This window comes from Melozone crissalis, unplaced genomic scaffold, assembly GCF_028551555.1.
Source record: "Melozone crissalis strain CALT ecotype California unplaced genomic scaffold, PUWL_Pcris_2 ptg000027l_1, whole genome shotgun sequence".
In the NCBI taxonomy this organism is placed as follows: Eukaryota; Metazoa; Chordata; class Aves; order Passeriformes; family Passerellidae; genus Melozone; species Melozone crissalis.
Genome location: NW_026535805.1, coordinates 77,803,923 through 77,817,063, shown reverse-complemented (window position 1 = coordinate 77,817,063; position 13,141 = coordinate 77,803,923). Strand labels below are relative to the sequence as shown.

The following is a 13,141-nucleotide window of genomic DNA, read 5'->3' as shown; positions in this document are numbered from 1 at the left end:
AAAAAAACTCAGCAGCTGGAGTAGAAATTTCCAATGAGATCCTCTATCAGAAGCAGGAATTTGTTTCATTAAAGCAGCTCAATTGCTACTGGATTTGCTGCTACCATCCAAAGAGATCCAGTCAGGGCAAGAGGGTGAGATGCAGTGCATCTCTGTGGTACTTCCCAACCATTTAACAAGGTAGGAAAAAATAGTGAAAATAGGGTTGATAAAATTTTCGTTAGAGAGAGGTAACATGCAACCTGAGGACTTTTGCCAGGATGAGCAGAGACCTTTGTTCAGAGTCAAAGGCCAGGTTTCTGAGTTAGATTATATGTTACAGATTGATGGAAATTTTTGTATTTATCATTCGGAAACATATTTTTCGATCTTAACTCTCTAATGTTTATGATAAGCATCGTTTTGGCCCTCCAATATGTTTTTCTTGTTTGGTCAGTGTAGATCCAATGTATGGTTAAATAGTTGTTAGAAAACATCAACCTGCAATCTTACAAATTTCTCTTATTCTTAGAACCTTGAGGTTTTTAGGATCTTCTTTTGGTTTTAAATGCATGTGGAAATCAAAATAGAAATCATGTTGAGTACTGAATCAAAAGAACGCTGAATTATTCTATTCAGAATTTTGCTTCGTTTCACTATGGTGATAGTCATCGCTTTAAAAATGCTACCAAAGCAAACCTTATGCTACTGTCTTTCTCTATCCTGAGAAAATGGTGAAAGAGTCAAGAAAATAACCAAGACAGATGAAGATTTGGACATTTGAAAATGTAGTATGTTGTATCAGCTGTTGTGGTAAAGCTGATGACTGAGACTTCTCAGAACTGAAGACTGTACTCAATTTCTGCTGCCAAAGTTTGTGAAAAGCCTTAAAAAGCTGCAGAAACAAAACTAACTTTAAATAAAGAAATAAAAAATATTAGTGGTATAATAGGCATTCTGGAATAGTGAAAAATAAATATTAGCTGACTATTAAAGAAAAAGCAATTGCAAGTAGAGTTTTTCCCTCTTTAACCAAAATGCTTCTTTCTTTCCTAAATAGCAGTGTTTTCCTTTTCCCACTGCTCCAGAAAATAAATATATTTATTAGAGAAATTATACTGTACTGAACATAGAGAAAATAGTCCATTCTGCATTTCAGAGCAATCAACTCACATGGGTTTGATTCTTCCAATATTTTAGCATTTGCAAACATGTTTGTTTTATTGCATACAAAATTCTCTAAACCATTCAAAAATTTTTCTTCAGTATGGGACTGGATCATATTTGGAATGGTAATTATGCATATACAAAATAATTCCTGAAAGTTAAATAAGTTTTCCCTTATATTGAAACAACTCTTTTTTAAACAGAGATATTGTAACTGGTCCTTTGCAATTTCCAGTCAATTTCTGGTGCATTACAGTTTTGGAATTTTTCCCATTTGGTTTCTTAATTTTCTAGTTACAGTAAGCAAGCAATAATTTTCCAAAAGTGCATTATGCAGGTTTCCATTTTGAACATCCATTAGGGAGTTTAGAATAGGCAGCTGTCTGCCCTGCAACATTTGTATACATCTTCATGGCTGTTCCATTCTGTTTTGAGACTTTCAGAAAGCTCACATCCTTATTTCCTCCCAGTGCAGTGGAAAGACTCCCTCATTTATGTGAAACAATTAATTCTAATAAGCTAAAAGAAGAAAAAAAAAATGAAATTTAAAAAGCCACCGGAACTCTAAGGATGTCAAAAAAGTTTGAATAAGAGCTTTAAACATGCCTTCTTTCTTTTATATTAGTGAGGCTGTAGTGGCTAGTGTGCACATATTTGTGCTGTTTCAGTGCTTGAGAGAATCAAAACATTTGGTAGCATAATTCTGGATTTGCACAGAGGTGAAGTGAATCACAGTGCAATGCAATTTTAATTCAAAATACAGTAAGTTTTTTATTCCAGATGCCACACATAGAACACAAACACAATGCTGCAGCTGCTCTGGCTTAACACTGTTTTTGAAGTTTTGTTTATTCAAGAGAGTTACTGATTAGAGCACTGTAGTTTGTCCTGAAAAAGGATGTCACTCTATATTTAGATGCAGTACTGACTTAAGATTGTATGTGATTGAAAAGCATTTAGCATAAAAGTGTAATCATGGCATTTGTTCAGTAGTTTCAGTCTTAACTCTTATGTGTTAGGAGTTAATGTCTAAAGCAGGGGCTGGGTAGGATACTTGGCCTGATAGGAGGCTGGTTACGTTAAGTTATGCTGGGTAAGGCATCTAGGGCTGTATATAGAAAATACTTTTGGACATAGATGTGGCATCTTCTTTTGGTCCCCTTCCTCCACCTTGAAGAAAAAAATCTTTAATATATGTTGTATTAAGATGGCAGTCACTCCAGTACTGGCTGGATTTCACAAAATCTAATGAGTTCCATTCAGTTGACCTGTGGGCTTCACTGCAGTTTCCTCATGGTTTGACTTGCTCATTTTTACTGTTCCCTGTTTGGAAGCTGAGCCGTGTTCATAGGAGCTGGATACAATTGTAGGAAGGGTTTTTAGAATCACTGTTGCTCAGTGGCCCCTGGACATGGTGTGAGCTGCTGCTCCTAAGACAGCAGCTGGTGGGAGTCAGTGGTGAGCCCTGAACAGCCTGAGGTGCCAACTGCTGGGCTGGGAATGCCAGCAATCATAAAACTCAAGGTGCTTTGTTCAGGATTCAGTGTTTTCTGACAAAACTCCTCATTAGAATGCCTCAAAAGATAGCTGTGATCTCAAGACTTCTGTAGTCCCTGGATGAATCTGTGCATCTGGTCTGTATTTCTCTTTCCTCATGTTAATGACCTGATTTTAAACCCATTTTATTTTCTCATTTCATTTCCTCATTTTGAGCAAGAAATGAGGTATACATTTGTCATGGTTAGTCACCTGGGGCTTTTTTGCAGTCAAAGGACAGTACACTCTGAACTCTTGTATTCTTCGTGGTTTTGGGAGTTAAATCTAGGAATACAAATACTTTCATATTAGAAATACTTTCTAATATGAAAGATAATCCAATGATAATGAACTGTTAAATGACTTCTAAGATGTGCCTTATAATCAGTAAAATTGCTGACATTGTTAGTCATGAAGGAGCTGTAAAATAATTTGTGAAGTACACTCTTAGTCTGTGGCTATGCTTTTCCCATTGATGTTAACACATGTGCAGTTCATCATAGCCCCTTTTTTCTCATTTTGCTGGCGAGCAAGAAGCAACAGCTCCACAGGTGGTAAAGTGAATGGAAGAACTGCATTCCAGCTGTTTATAGATGTCTGGTTTTGTAATGCAGGCAAGGAAAGCACAGATATTTTTGGCATTTGAAACTAGCTGTTGTTAATGTTTAAAAAACCAGACCAACTCTTTAGTAATTGCTATTGAAGTTGCTGCAAACTTCAGTGACACTCCTAATGTGATGAATAGTGCACCTTGGAAAAGAAATGTTACATAAGCTTTAAGATATAGAGTTGAAAGAGAAGTGGTTGCACTGAAAATATACTTCATTTTGAAGATTCAAAATGATGCAATGTTTAAATATAATATCTCAGGGAAACTTATTGCAAATCTATGTGCGGTTTCAAAGAGCAGCAGTTTTTTGCTCCACAGTAGAACTTTATCATATTATTTTTGAGCCCAGTTGGAAACCTGCAGACATTACTTCATTGCAGGTACCATATAAGAGAATCTTAGCCTATGTTATTTTTCTTCTGAATTGTACATTCAGCTGTATTGTGCAGTAAAATATTTTCATTTTAATGAGCACTGCTTTGTGGAATAATACTATTTATTTCTCCCTGTATTTGAAGGGAAAAAAGGTTAACTTCAAAATTGCCTTAATTTTGTTCATCTGTTAGCTGAGATGACTGATTATCAGATTGTAGCAGAGGTAGGTAGGAAATCATTAGGACAACTTGTATGCCTCCTGTAGAAGTCAGTGAATTAATTAGAAGCAGCAGGTATAAGAAGAAAAAGCTAAATCCAGAAGTAGTGGTAGGAAAATGCAAACTCTGTAGCACTTAGCATTAATTTTCAGCATCATTACTTTTTGTGCTAATCTCTATTGCTGTGAAGGGAAAGTCTTTCAGTTTCTTGGGAATCACAGCTGTGACACATAGTGTAAAGGGATAGGAGAAGCTCAGCCATTCCATGAAAATCTCTTTTAGGATGTTTTTTGCAGTGTGATTGCAATACAAGGCAAGTAGAAGACACGGATTCAGTTTTTTCTTTATGTCCTACCTCACTATAAAATTCTCTTAACCAGCATACGAAAAACTGTCTTTTAAGCCAGTCTGATATCTAGAAAACAATTCCATTTTTCTGGAATGGATTATAGGGAGCAAAACAGAGTGAGGGTATCTATATAGCTGCCACTTACAGGATGATACCTGGGCTGAAGACCCTGCACCAGTAAATGGTTTCATATTGATATTGAACAGGCAATTGATGAGGCTGAACCTCTAAAAAGCAACTGATACACAAACTGGGACTTCTACCTTCTCTCACAGTATTCTAACCAGTAAGCTGCACAACCACGCTTGATGCTTTCCCTCTTTCCCCTCTCCCCATCTTTCCCAGCCCACCTGGATACCCCATGAAAGGTGGAACAAATTCAGTACAGGTGAAACAGGGGGTCTTTTTCATGACAAGCCCAGTCCACCTGTTGAATCATAAGTTGAGTGCTAACAGCCTGATTCAGGTGTGGCTTGGAACCAAGGCCAGCAGCCAAAATCTCCCTCAATATTTAGAAGAAAGGCTTCCAGCAGGAAAGTATCCAGAAGTTACTGCATCTGGCCTTGGTGGTTCTCTGGTGGGGGAGTCTGCCTTCTCCATCAGCATGTTGTGGTTGCTCAGGGACCACCTAAGTCTTCTGCCACTGCAGGTTCACTGTGTACACTCTCAAACCAAAGGCCACAAGGTGAATATGGACTTTTTGGTGAGGAAGAGAAATAATTGGACATTATAAGCAGAAGGAAGAAGTCAGATTGTCTTCAGCAAATACAAAAAAAGCATGGAGGTGTTTCTGAAACAGTCTTGTTACTATATCTAAGAAACCTCGTGAATTTGAGAGAGATTGCTTGGTTATATTTTAAACGAAGAATTTATGAAATCTCAGCTTCAAATTATTAATTTTTAGATATGATCTCAATATATGGAGTGGGTTAAATCCCTATTTCACTGAAATCAACAGAAATTCTATTATTTAATGGGATGATTTTGCAGATTGCAAATCTGTTTAGCTTATTGAAAAGCCAGATCATTCCATGTGTCCAGATGGTTTTCATATTTTCACATGTCTCATTTAGAGTAACTTAAGGGATTCAGTAGGAATTCTTTAGGAATTTTGCATAAAACATCAAGTCTCATTCAGGACTGGGGCAGTTTAACTTAGGCTGGAGAGAATTAACCATAAGTAAAAAGTTTTCAAATTTGTATTCTTGCTTTGCATATTTTTTTAGAGTTTAGAAGGAAAACATGATATGTTATTATGAAATAGGTCTGATAAGAATTAGTATGCTTTATGTTTCCATTTTGGAGTTATCATTTTATCTTGCAGTCTGAAGGATAGCAAAATTGATTAACAGACTCTACAAGCCATTACCAAAAGGTGATCTGAATAAACATATCAGCACAGTCTCACTCCATTGGGCGTTTATATTCAGCAAAGCCACAAGTCACTTGTAAAGAGAACCTTCCAATAAATTCCTGCTGTAGTTGAATTTATTTTTGAGCATCACGGTACTTGAGTCCTTTCTGTTACCCTTGTTACAGCCTTGTCTCCTGCAGATGTTTTTACTCAGGCACTGCAAGGCCCTCACAGGGGATTGCTTAGTGTTTCTGCTGAGCAGTGTTCTAATGCACACCTGAGAAGCACAGTGAGACAGTAAATTTGCATAACCTCCATTTGTCCTGTAGATTTCTATATTTACAATTGCTGCTTAGAATTGCTTTATTTCTTCCCCTTCCATACTCCTGTTGACTTCCTCATTTTATGTTCAATGTTTTCCCAAGAGGTTTCCAAGTGTGCCCAAGCATAGCTGCTGACAGGCACTGGAGCAAGAGAAGATAAACCTGGCTTAAGGAAAGGAGACCTGATACGCTCATCTCTACAAACTCAAGCTTGTGTTTGCCAGGTTTTTGAAATTGTCATGGCATTTGCTGAGTGACTCAGCCAGCAGCCCAGTGCCTAGTTGGAGTTTGTATATTCACAGACAGCCACAGATTTGTGGATGGTTCATAAATAAACTTTTATCACTTGTAATTTTACAGAGCAAAGATCTGGAAAATGAACTCCCTAGAGTGTCATGTCAAAAACTGCCTAGTGCTCCTATGTGTTAATAGTTTTCCCATAATATACCCTGGGAAGTATGCCTCTGGTTTAGTTGCTTTCCAACCAAGAGTACCTTCCTCTAGTGACAGTGAGTTTTAGTTTTGTCAGCCTGAAAACTATTTGGTCCTCATATCACTGTGAGTGAAGATTTAGGTAAGTAAAGTAAGACATTGCTAGGATTGAAGCTTCCTTTTGTACCTGTCTAATTGATGATATGAGCAATAAGAGCATTAGGTAATGTGTGGTGTCACAGTTGATTTGAAAAGTGAAGTAACTTCTATGTCTGTCCACGTATTCCTCCTGCTGGGTCTTCTGCTAGTTCTTAGGCATGTGCAGATGTAAAAGCAACTAGATCAGGGAATTGCCTGGAAAAAAATACTGTATTTAGTGAGTTAGCCTTCTACCTAACTAGTTCTCTAGCATCGCAATACAAAGAGAAATTTTGAGATAGAAGATGTAATTTTTTCTTTTTTTATTGAGCTTAGAAACTGATATCAGTCACTAATACCTTCATGTAGCATTACATTTCATTCAGGCTCATATGCAGTTCTATTGTAGGTATTTCATAGCATATCTTTTTAATATTTTAAAAATTTAAAACAGAGTCTATATCCAAATGGATGGTATGCATGTTCTTGAGATGTCTGTCTGCTGCATAAATATTTCATATAAATATTTCTTTATTGTAGTTCTACTATGCTGAAGAACCAATAGCCTATTTAATTTCCAATGTGTTATTTTATTCCAAGTATCTTCTTTAGTCCATAAATAACATGTTTCATTTCTGCACTAGACATAAATGCATTATTTAATGTAGGCATATCTTTGAATTTCATACAATTTTTTTATATCTAAAAGCAGTTAAAGAGAATTGCCATACTTAGGTTATGTGTTGTCTCGATGAACGCGTTCTGTTTTGATGAGAATCCTCACCCTTTCTTTTCTTGATCTCTAGTATAACATACAAACAGATCAGTACAGAAGTTGTGATAACGTCTCTGCCAAATCATCAGATAGTGATGTCAGTGATGTGTCAGCCATTTCCCGAACCAGCAGTGCCTCTCGCCTCAGCAGCACAAGTTTTATGTCAGAGCAATCTGAGCGCCCTCGGGGCAGGATCAGGTGAGTTCTCCTTGCAGCTTCAATTGCATCACACTCCCTCTTTCACTGAGTGCCAGAACACAACCAGAAATCCTTGAAACCACAACATAAGAATTTGTGAAAAATGTTATGCACATATAAACTGTCTTCCATGACTGGCCTAAGATAACAGTATTTTTTGCAGTTGTGCATCCTAAACAGAAAGCAAACTTGTCATGAGAAGATGATAGATAAATGTATTTATCCCACTTGAACTGAACACAGGCTGTCCTCTCACTGTTGGCTAAGAATCAGTGTAATCAGTATGCCAGTAAGGTATTACAGCAGAAATATTACTAGATTTTTTTTAGTTAAGCAGTTTTTTCATAAAAGCTTGGTTTTTCTTCCTCAAAGTGTTTTTCCCTACCTACTTGCCTTTATTTTGCTGTTTTCATGTATATGATAAATTACTAGATCTGAAACTATTATTCATGTAGTAATTTTGATATTTCTTGTTCAAAAGTATTTTAATTCATTTCCATTGTTAATAATCAAGTACATCTTTCATCCTTGATACTAACCTATTTTGGGGCTAGGGCTTTTTTTCGATGCACACATTGGTTTTTGTTTTCATTTAACTTGATGACAAAACTCTCAGCAACTACGACTGCTCTAGGATTAGCTTGGTAGTCTTTGATTACATTTGCCAGTTCCTGAACTGCCAAAAATTTGACTTTTGGTGTTCTAAAACGCAAGAAGAATTATAAACTGTAAAATAAAAATTATCCCTACCAGGAAATCTAATATAAGTCTGGAAGCCTAATGTAAGTCTGGAAGGCATCATTTGCCACTCAGAACACTTCTAGACAGACTCAGGGTCTGAGAAGATCAGCTGCAGGAGTTTGGTATGTTTATGCAGAAGAAAGGAATGTTAGGAAAACTCAGCAACTGGCCTCTATGTTTGAGCTAGATACACCTCATTTTCTTTTCAAGGAATGTTCACAAGGGTGTTTAAAGTCATATTTCATATTGCTGGAGGTATAACCTGACAACTGCAGTAAGCCACAATCCAGCAGAAGGCTGCAGTGGGACTGTGAAGGTATTTAAAGCTATTTCAATTCATGTCCTTACATGCTGCACTTCATCATGTCCTAACTTTTCAGTATTTGACTCTTACAAGGGGCTTTTTTCATACCAAAATACCTTGTTTCACAGACAGAATTTTTCTCAACTAGGCCCTCTCACAGTGTCTTTGTCAAGTTCAACAAAAATAGGATTTTTTCCCCACAGATATGTGTGACAGATTTTATCAGAAATTTTCCTTGAGTTCAGAATATCTGATTGTAAATATCAGGACTGGGAGAACCAGTAACCTTGTGTGAGCCTGGCAAGGGTGAAACCTGGGCTCAAATCCTCAACTTCTTCCATTCTTAGGAGTAGCAGAGCACTTTGGGTGCAGGATGGGGTTACCTAATATACAAAGCCAAGTGTCTGCAGTGGGAGTTCCAGTTCAGCTTCACTCTAGACCAGAAAAGTGAGATGTAATTGGAATTTAGATGTCTTCCCTTTCTGATAATGTCCACAGGATCAATACCTCAGAAATCAGACACTTTATGGCTAGCTTTAATCTTCTCTAAATTCAGGTAGTACTTCCATAGTGAACAAAATGTGTAGCAATTACATACAGTGCAGTTCCTTCAGTAGAAATATGAGGAAGAAATTGAAAGACTGGGGAAAGGGTTGATTGTTTTAGGAAAAATTTTTTTCATCTTGAGATTCATGCTGTGTAACTCCAGCCTTAAAAGCTATGTATCTTCAGTGGAATTCACCTAAAAATAGGTTTTTAATAAATTATTTTTTTAACTTACCTAACTCACCATTAAAAGGGAAAAAACACCTATTATCTTGGATGGTTCACCTCATCTTCAGACAGGTGTCAAAGGCCGGGGAATCATCCTTTTCTAGCTTTAATTGTTGAAGAAACCCTAGACAACTTGTTTAGATTGGTTGCTTTAATTTTTGACATTTAAGATTAAAAGGATTCTTTCTCTCAATTACTAAAGTTTCTCTAAGGTCAATGAATTAGAAGTTTTAAGTTCAAGCTTGATTAGTAATTTGAAATTCAAATTTTATTTTTGCCTCCAAAGAACCCAACGTTAACATATATCTAACAGGATGGGATAAGGATAGGATGGTTGAGCAGGAGGAATAGCATTTTTTGTCTAGCTGTTTTTATCATTCTGAAAACACCTATCCAGCATCATCATCATTTGGAAGTGTGTCAGGCCAGTGGCCATGCCAACTGTGTGAGCATAATGTTACATTTAAGGACAAAGTTTGTTGAACTGCCTTTTCTATGCACCTACTTCTCTTCCCCGCATGTGTTCTAGAGATGAACCTAGTAAGCATATAGAAACTCAAAGGAGGTAGCTCAGTTCTAGCAATTTCTCTAAATTAAGTCACTCAACAAGTGTCCTTATTTTGAAGAGTAGTCTGGGGCTCAGATTAGTAAGCTGAAGTGATTGATGCAAGTTCTAAATACAAGTATATAAAATAGCTTCTTGCTCTCTAATTTGTTTTGCATTTTGAGGTATGTGTTATAACAAATGGCTTTGTGTGGATAAGCTACTCTGTATATGAAATTATTCAAAGCATCTTTCTTGTTACCATTCTGGGAAGTCTGGTTAGCTGCTGTGCTCTCTAGTTGGAAGTGCAGAAAAAAGTACCAGGAAGTTTTGGTGTGTAAACAAAAAGTTCTGGGACTTCTGATTTGAATCGAAATCAGATTTATTAATTTGGAGTTGATGTGTATTTAATGAGTGAGGCCAAGTTATCAGTCCTTCTTTATGGAGATTTGCTTTTATTGATCGCAGTCTTTATGCATTCACGCTACAGTCACACAGTCCTTTGTGCCTGTGTGTGTTGGAGACGTCACTGTGTATGGCTCTGAAACATTTCTTGCATCCTAAATGAAGCAGAAGGAAATGTCTCTGTGTTTAATTCAAAAGATTGATAAGTAAGAACCCATGATAATTAATCAGCACCATGTGGGCTTGATCAGACAAAGAAGGACATTTGCTGACTTAATAAAAAATTATGCCAGATTCTGTCATTGCACCACTTTTCATTTGTATCCTGTTTATGCAAAGATACCTGGACTACTTGGTGCTGTTGAGTAGGGAGCTGTCCTGCATGGTAAAGGTGAGGTGGAGACTCCTGTTTTGGAGGAACAAGCTACCATAAGGTGTTTCACTTAAATTCGATTTAATAAAATCTGCTAAATTTATGAAAGACTAAATAATTTTTTTAAGGTGAATTTGTCTCACTGTATCTGGACTTCAAGCAAATTGCCCTCACATTAGGAATATTACTGTTATCTCTCATTTTAAATTTGAAAACCACATCTTATTAAGAATTATGGTTTTTATCTTGATCAATGTGTGATATAATATCATTATGTCTGTGCCAAATTTTAAACTGTTTTTACACGCTTTTTTAAATTGAAAGCTTAAGTGTAATTAAAATATTTTATATGAGCTTATCAAGGAAAGAGGATAATGTAATGAGTTGTAATAGTGGATTTAATCCAGTTCTAATCTATTTCACATGTTATGCCATGCCACTGAATGGCTTGTATCACAAACTCATATATGGTTTTTGGGAATTTTGTTCTCTGTATGTCACTGAAGTTTCTACTGTCAGATTCTATCTGACAAACATTTTCTTCCCTGATTTGCAGAACAGAATATACAAATTTTGTGCAGCTGTTGTTCTTTCAGTACACTGACACTTAACTCCAGTACACCTGAGCTTTGAAACAGGAGTGAAGGAGTAGAGAAATGATGATTTGAGATCAAGTGAGGAAGTGGTTCATGGGTTGATAGGCAATGGATGCAGAGAGATGGAGACAGCCAGGACCTCATAAACAACAAACCAGGGCAGAGAGGAGCCACCCAGAGTTTATGCACATGAATAAGGGTGTGATTGAGAGAAGAGCATTTAGGGAAAGCTCTCCTACCTTTTCTGGGGAATGAGCACAAGCGTGTGGCTCTCCAGATGGCCTGTGCTCTAAAGCATGGGGAACAAGCCAGAGGAATTGGAGGTTTGTTGTGCCCTGTAGGGCTGTGGTCTCATCATGATTACAGAGAAGTGGTGGGATAGTTTTTATTACTGGAGTGCTGCAGTCCATGGAAGCACAGGGCAGGATAGCAAGGAAGAGAAGCAGAATATGCAGGGAACTCTGCCTAGAGATGGGTGATGAATCAGCTGAGAGTTTATAGGTCAGGGTTAGAGACCCAACCAATGTCATGATATTGTGGGTGTCTGCTATGAGCTTCTTGATCAGGAAGAATTGGATGAAGCCTTTTTCCAGTTGTAGGTTCTGGTTTTCATGGAGAACATAAACCATCCTGGTATCTGCTGGTTGAGCAATGCAGTAGGGCACAAGAAATCCAGGAGGTTTTTTTAGTGCACTGATGACCAAAGGGAAAGTCTGGAGCAAGGACTCAGCAGAGAATGAACTGATCAAGGAACATTTAAATAAACTGGACATGTAAAAGCTATTGGCATGAGATGAGGTGTACCCATGAATACTAAATGAGCTGTTGTTGACTGATGGCATTGCAAAGCCAGTCAGTAATCTTTGGAACGTGGCATTCAGGGGACGTTCTTGAAGACTGGAAGAAAAATCATCGCTACTATCTTCAAGAAGGGAAAGGGGTCTTGGAAACTATAGGTCTGTCAGCCTTAGCTCCACATCTGGGTAGGTGATGGAACAGACAGTCCTGGAAACTATTTCCAAACATATGTGTAGAGCAAGGGCGTGATTATGGATAGTCAGCATGACATTACAAACGCATATCAAGCCTGACCAGCCTGATGGCCTTGTTTCATTAGCTGGCTAGCTTGATGGATGAGAGAAGAATATCAGATGTTCTCTATCTTGTCTCTGCTAAGAAGTTCAATGCCCTCTTCTTAAACACCCTCATAGACAAGCTGAGGAGGTACAGCTCAGGTAAGTAAACAGTGAGGCAGATTGGAAACTAGCTGAATGCCAGGCTCAGGACATTGTGACCTGTGACACAAAGTCCAGCTGGAGCCAAATCATTTGTGCTGTATGCTTGGAGTCAATATTTAGGCAGTACTGTTTAACATCTTCATTTGTGTTTGGAATGATGGGGCGAAATGCACCCTCAGCCGGTTTGCAGACAACAGAAAACTGATATCAAGAGTTGATATAATAGGGGGATGTGACAGTATTCATAGGGACCTCAACAATGGAGAAATTTAGGAATTGCATTAAGTTCAACGAAGGAAATGAAAAATCCTGCACCTGGGGAGCAGTAACCCCATGTGCCATTGCACACTGGGGGCACACAGCTAGAACACAGCTTTGCAGCTGCAAAGCAGCTTTTCAGGAAAATCCCTAGGATGTTTCTGGATGCTAAAATAAACCTGAGCCAACAGTGCCTCCTTGCATTAAAGAAGTCCAGCACCATTCTGGGGTGCATTAGGAAGAGTGTTGCCAGCAGGCTGAGGAACGTGATCCTTCCCACTCCATAGAGCTGAGTGGCTCTGGTGAGACACTTCAGCAGTTCCCAGTCCAGTGCTGGCTCCCCAGTACAAGAGACATGGAGCTACTGGAGCACATCCAGCAAGGGGCCGTGAAGATGTTGGAGTGTCTGTCATACAAGGAGAGGCCAAGAGAGCTGAGTGTCCACCCTGGAGCA

The 13,141-nt window shown here is 38.0% G+C and overlaps 1 protein-coding gene across 23 annotated transcripts in view; it reads left to right on the top strand.

Moving 5' to 3' along the window:
- RIMS1 (regulating synaptic membrane exocytosis 1) overlaps positions 1-13,141 on the top strand; it is a 305,897-nt gene that overhangs the window by 240,252 nt on the left and 52,504 nt on the right. For 15 of the 23 annotated variants that reach the window (XM_054280426.1, XM_054280428.1, XM_054280424.1 and 12 more), the window contains one exon: positions 7,288-7,454. The exons of the other annotated variants lie outside the window; for them this stretch is intronic. In XM_054280426.1, coding sequence (XP_054136401.1) covers positions 7,288-7,454 — 167 coding nt within the window. The remainder of the gene's footprint in view (positions 1-7,287; positions 7,455-13,141) is intronic. 23 annotated transcript variants of the gene reach the window in all.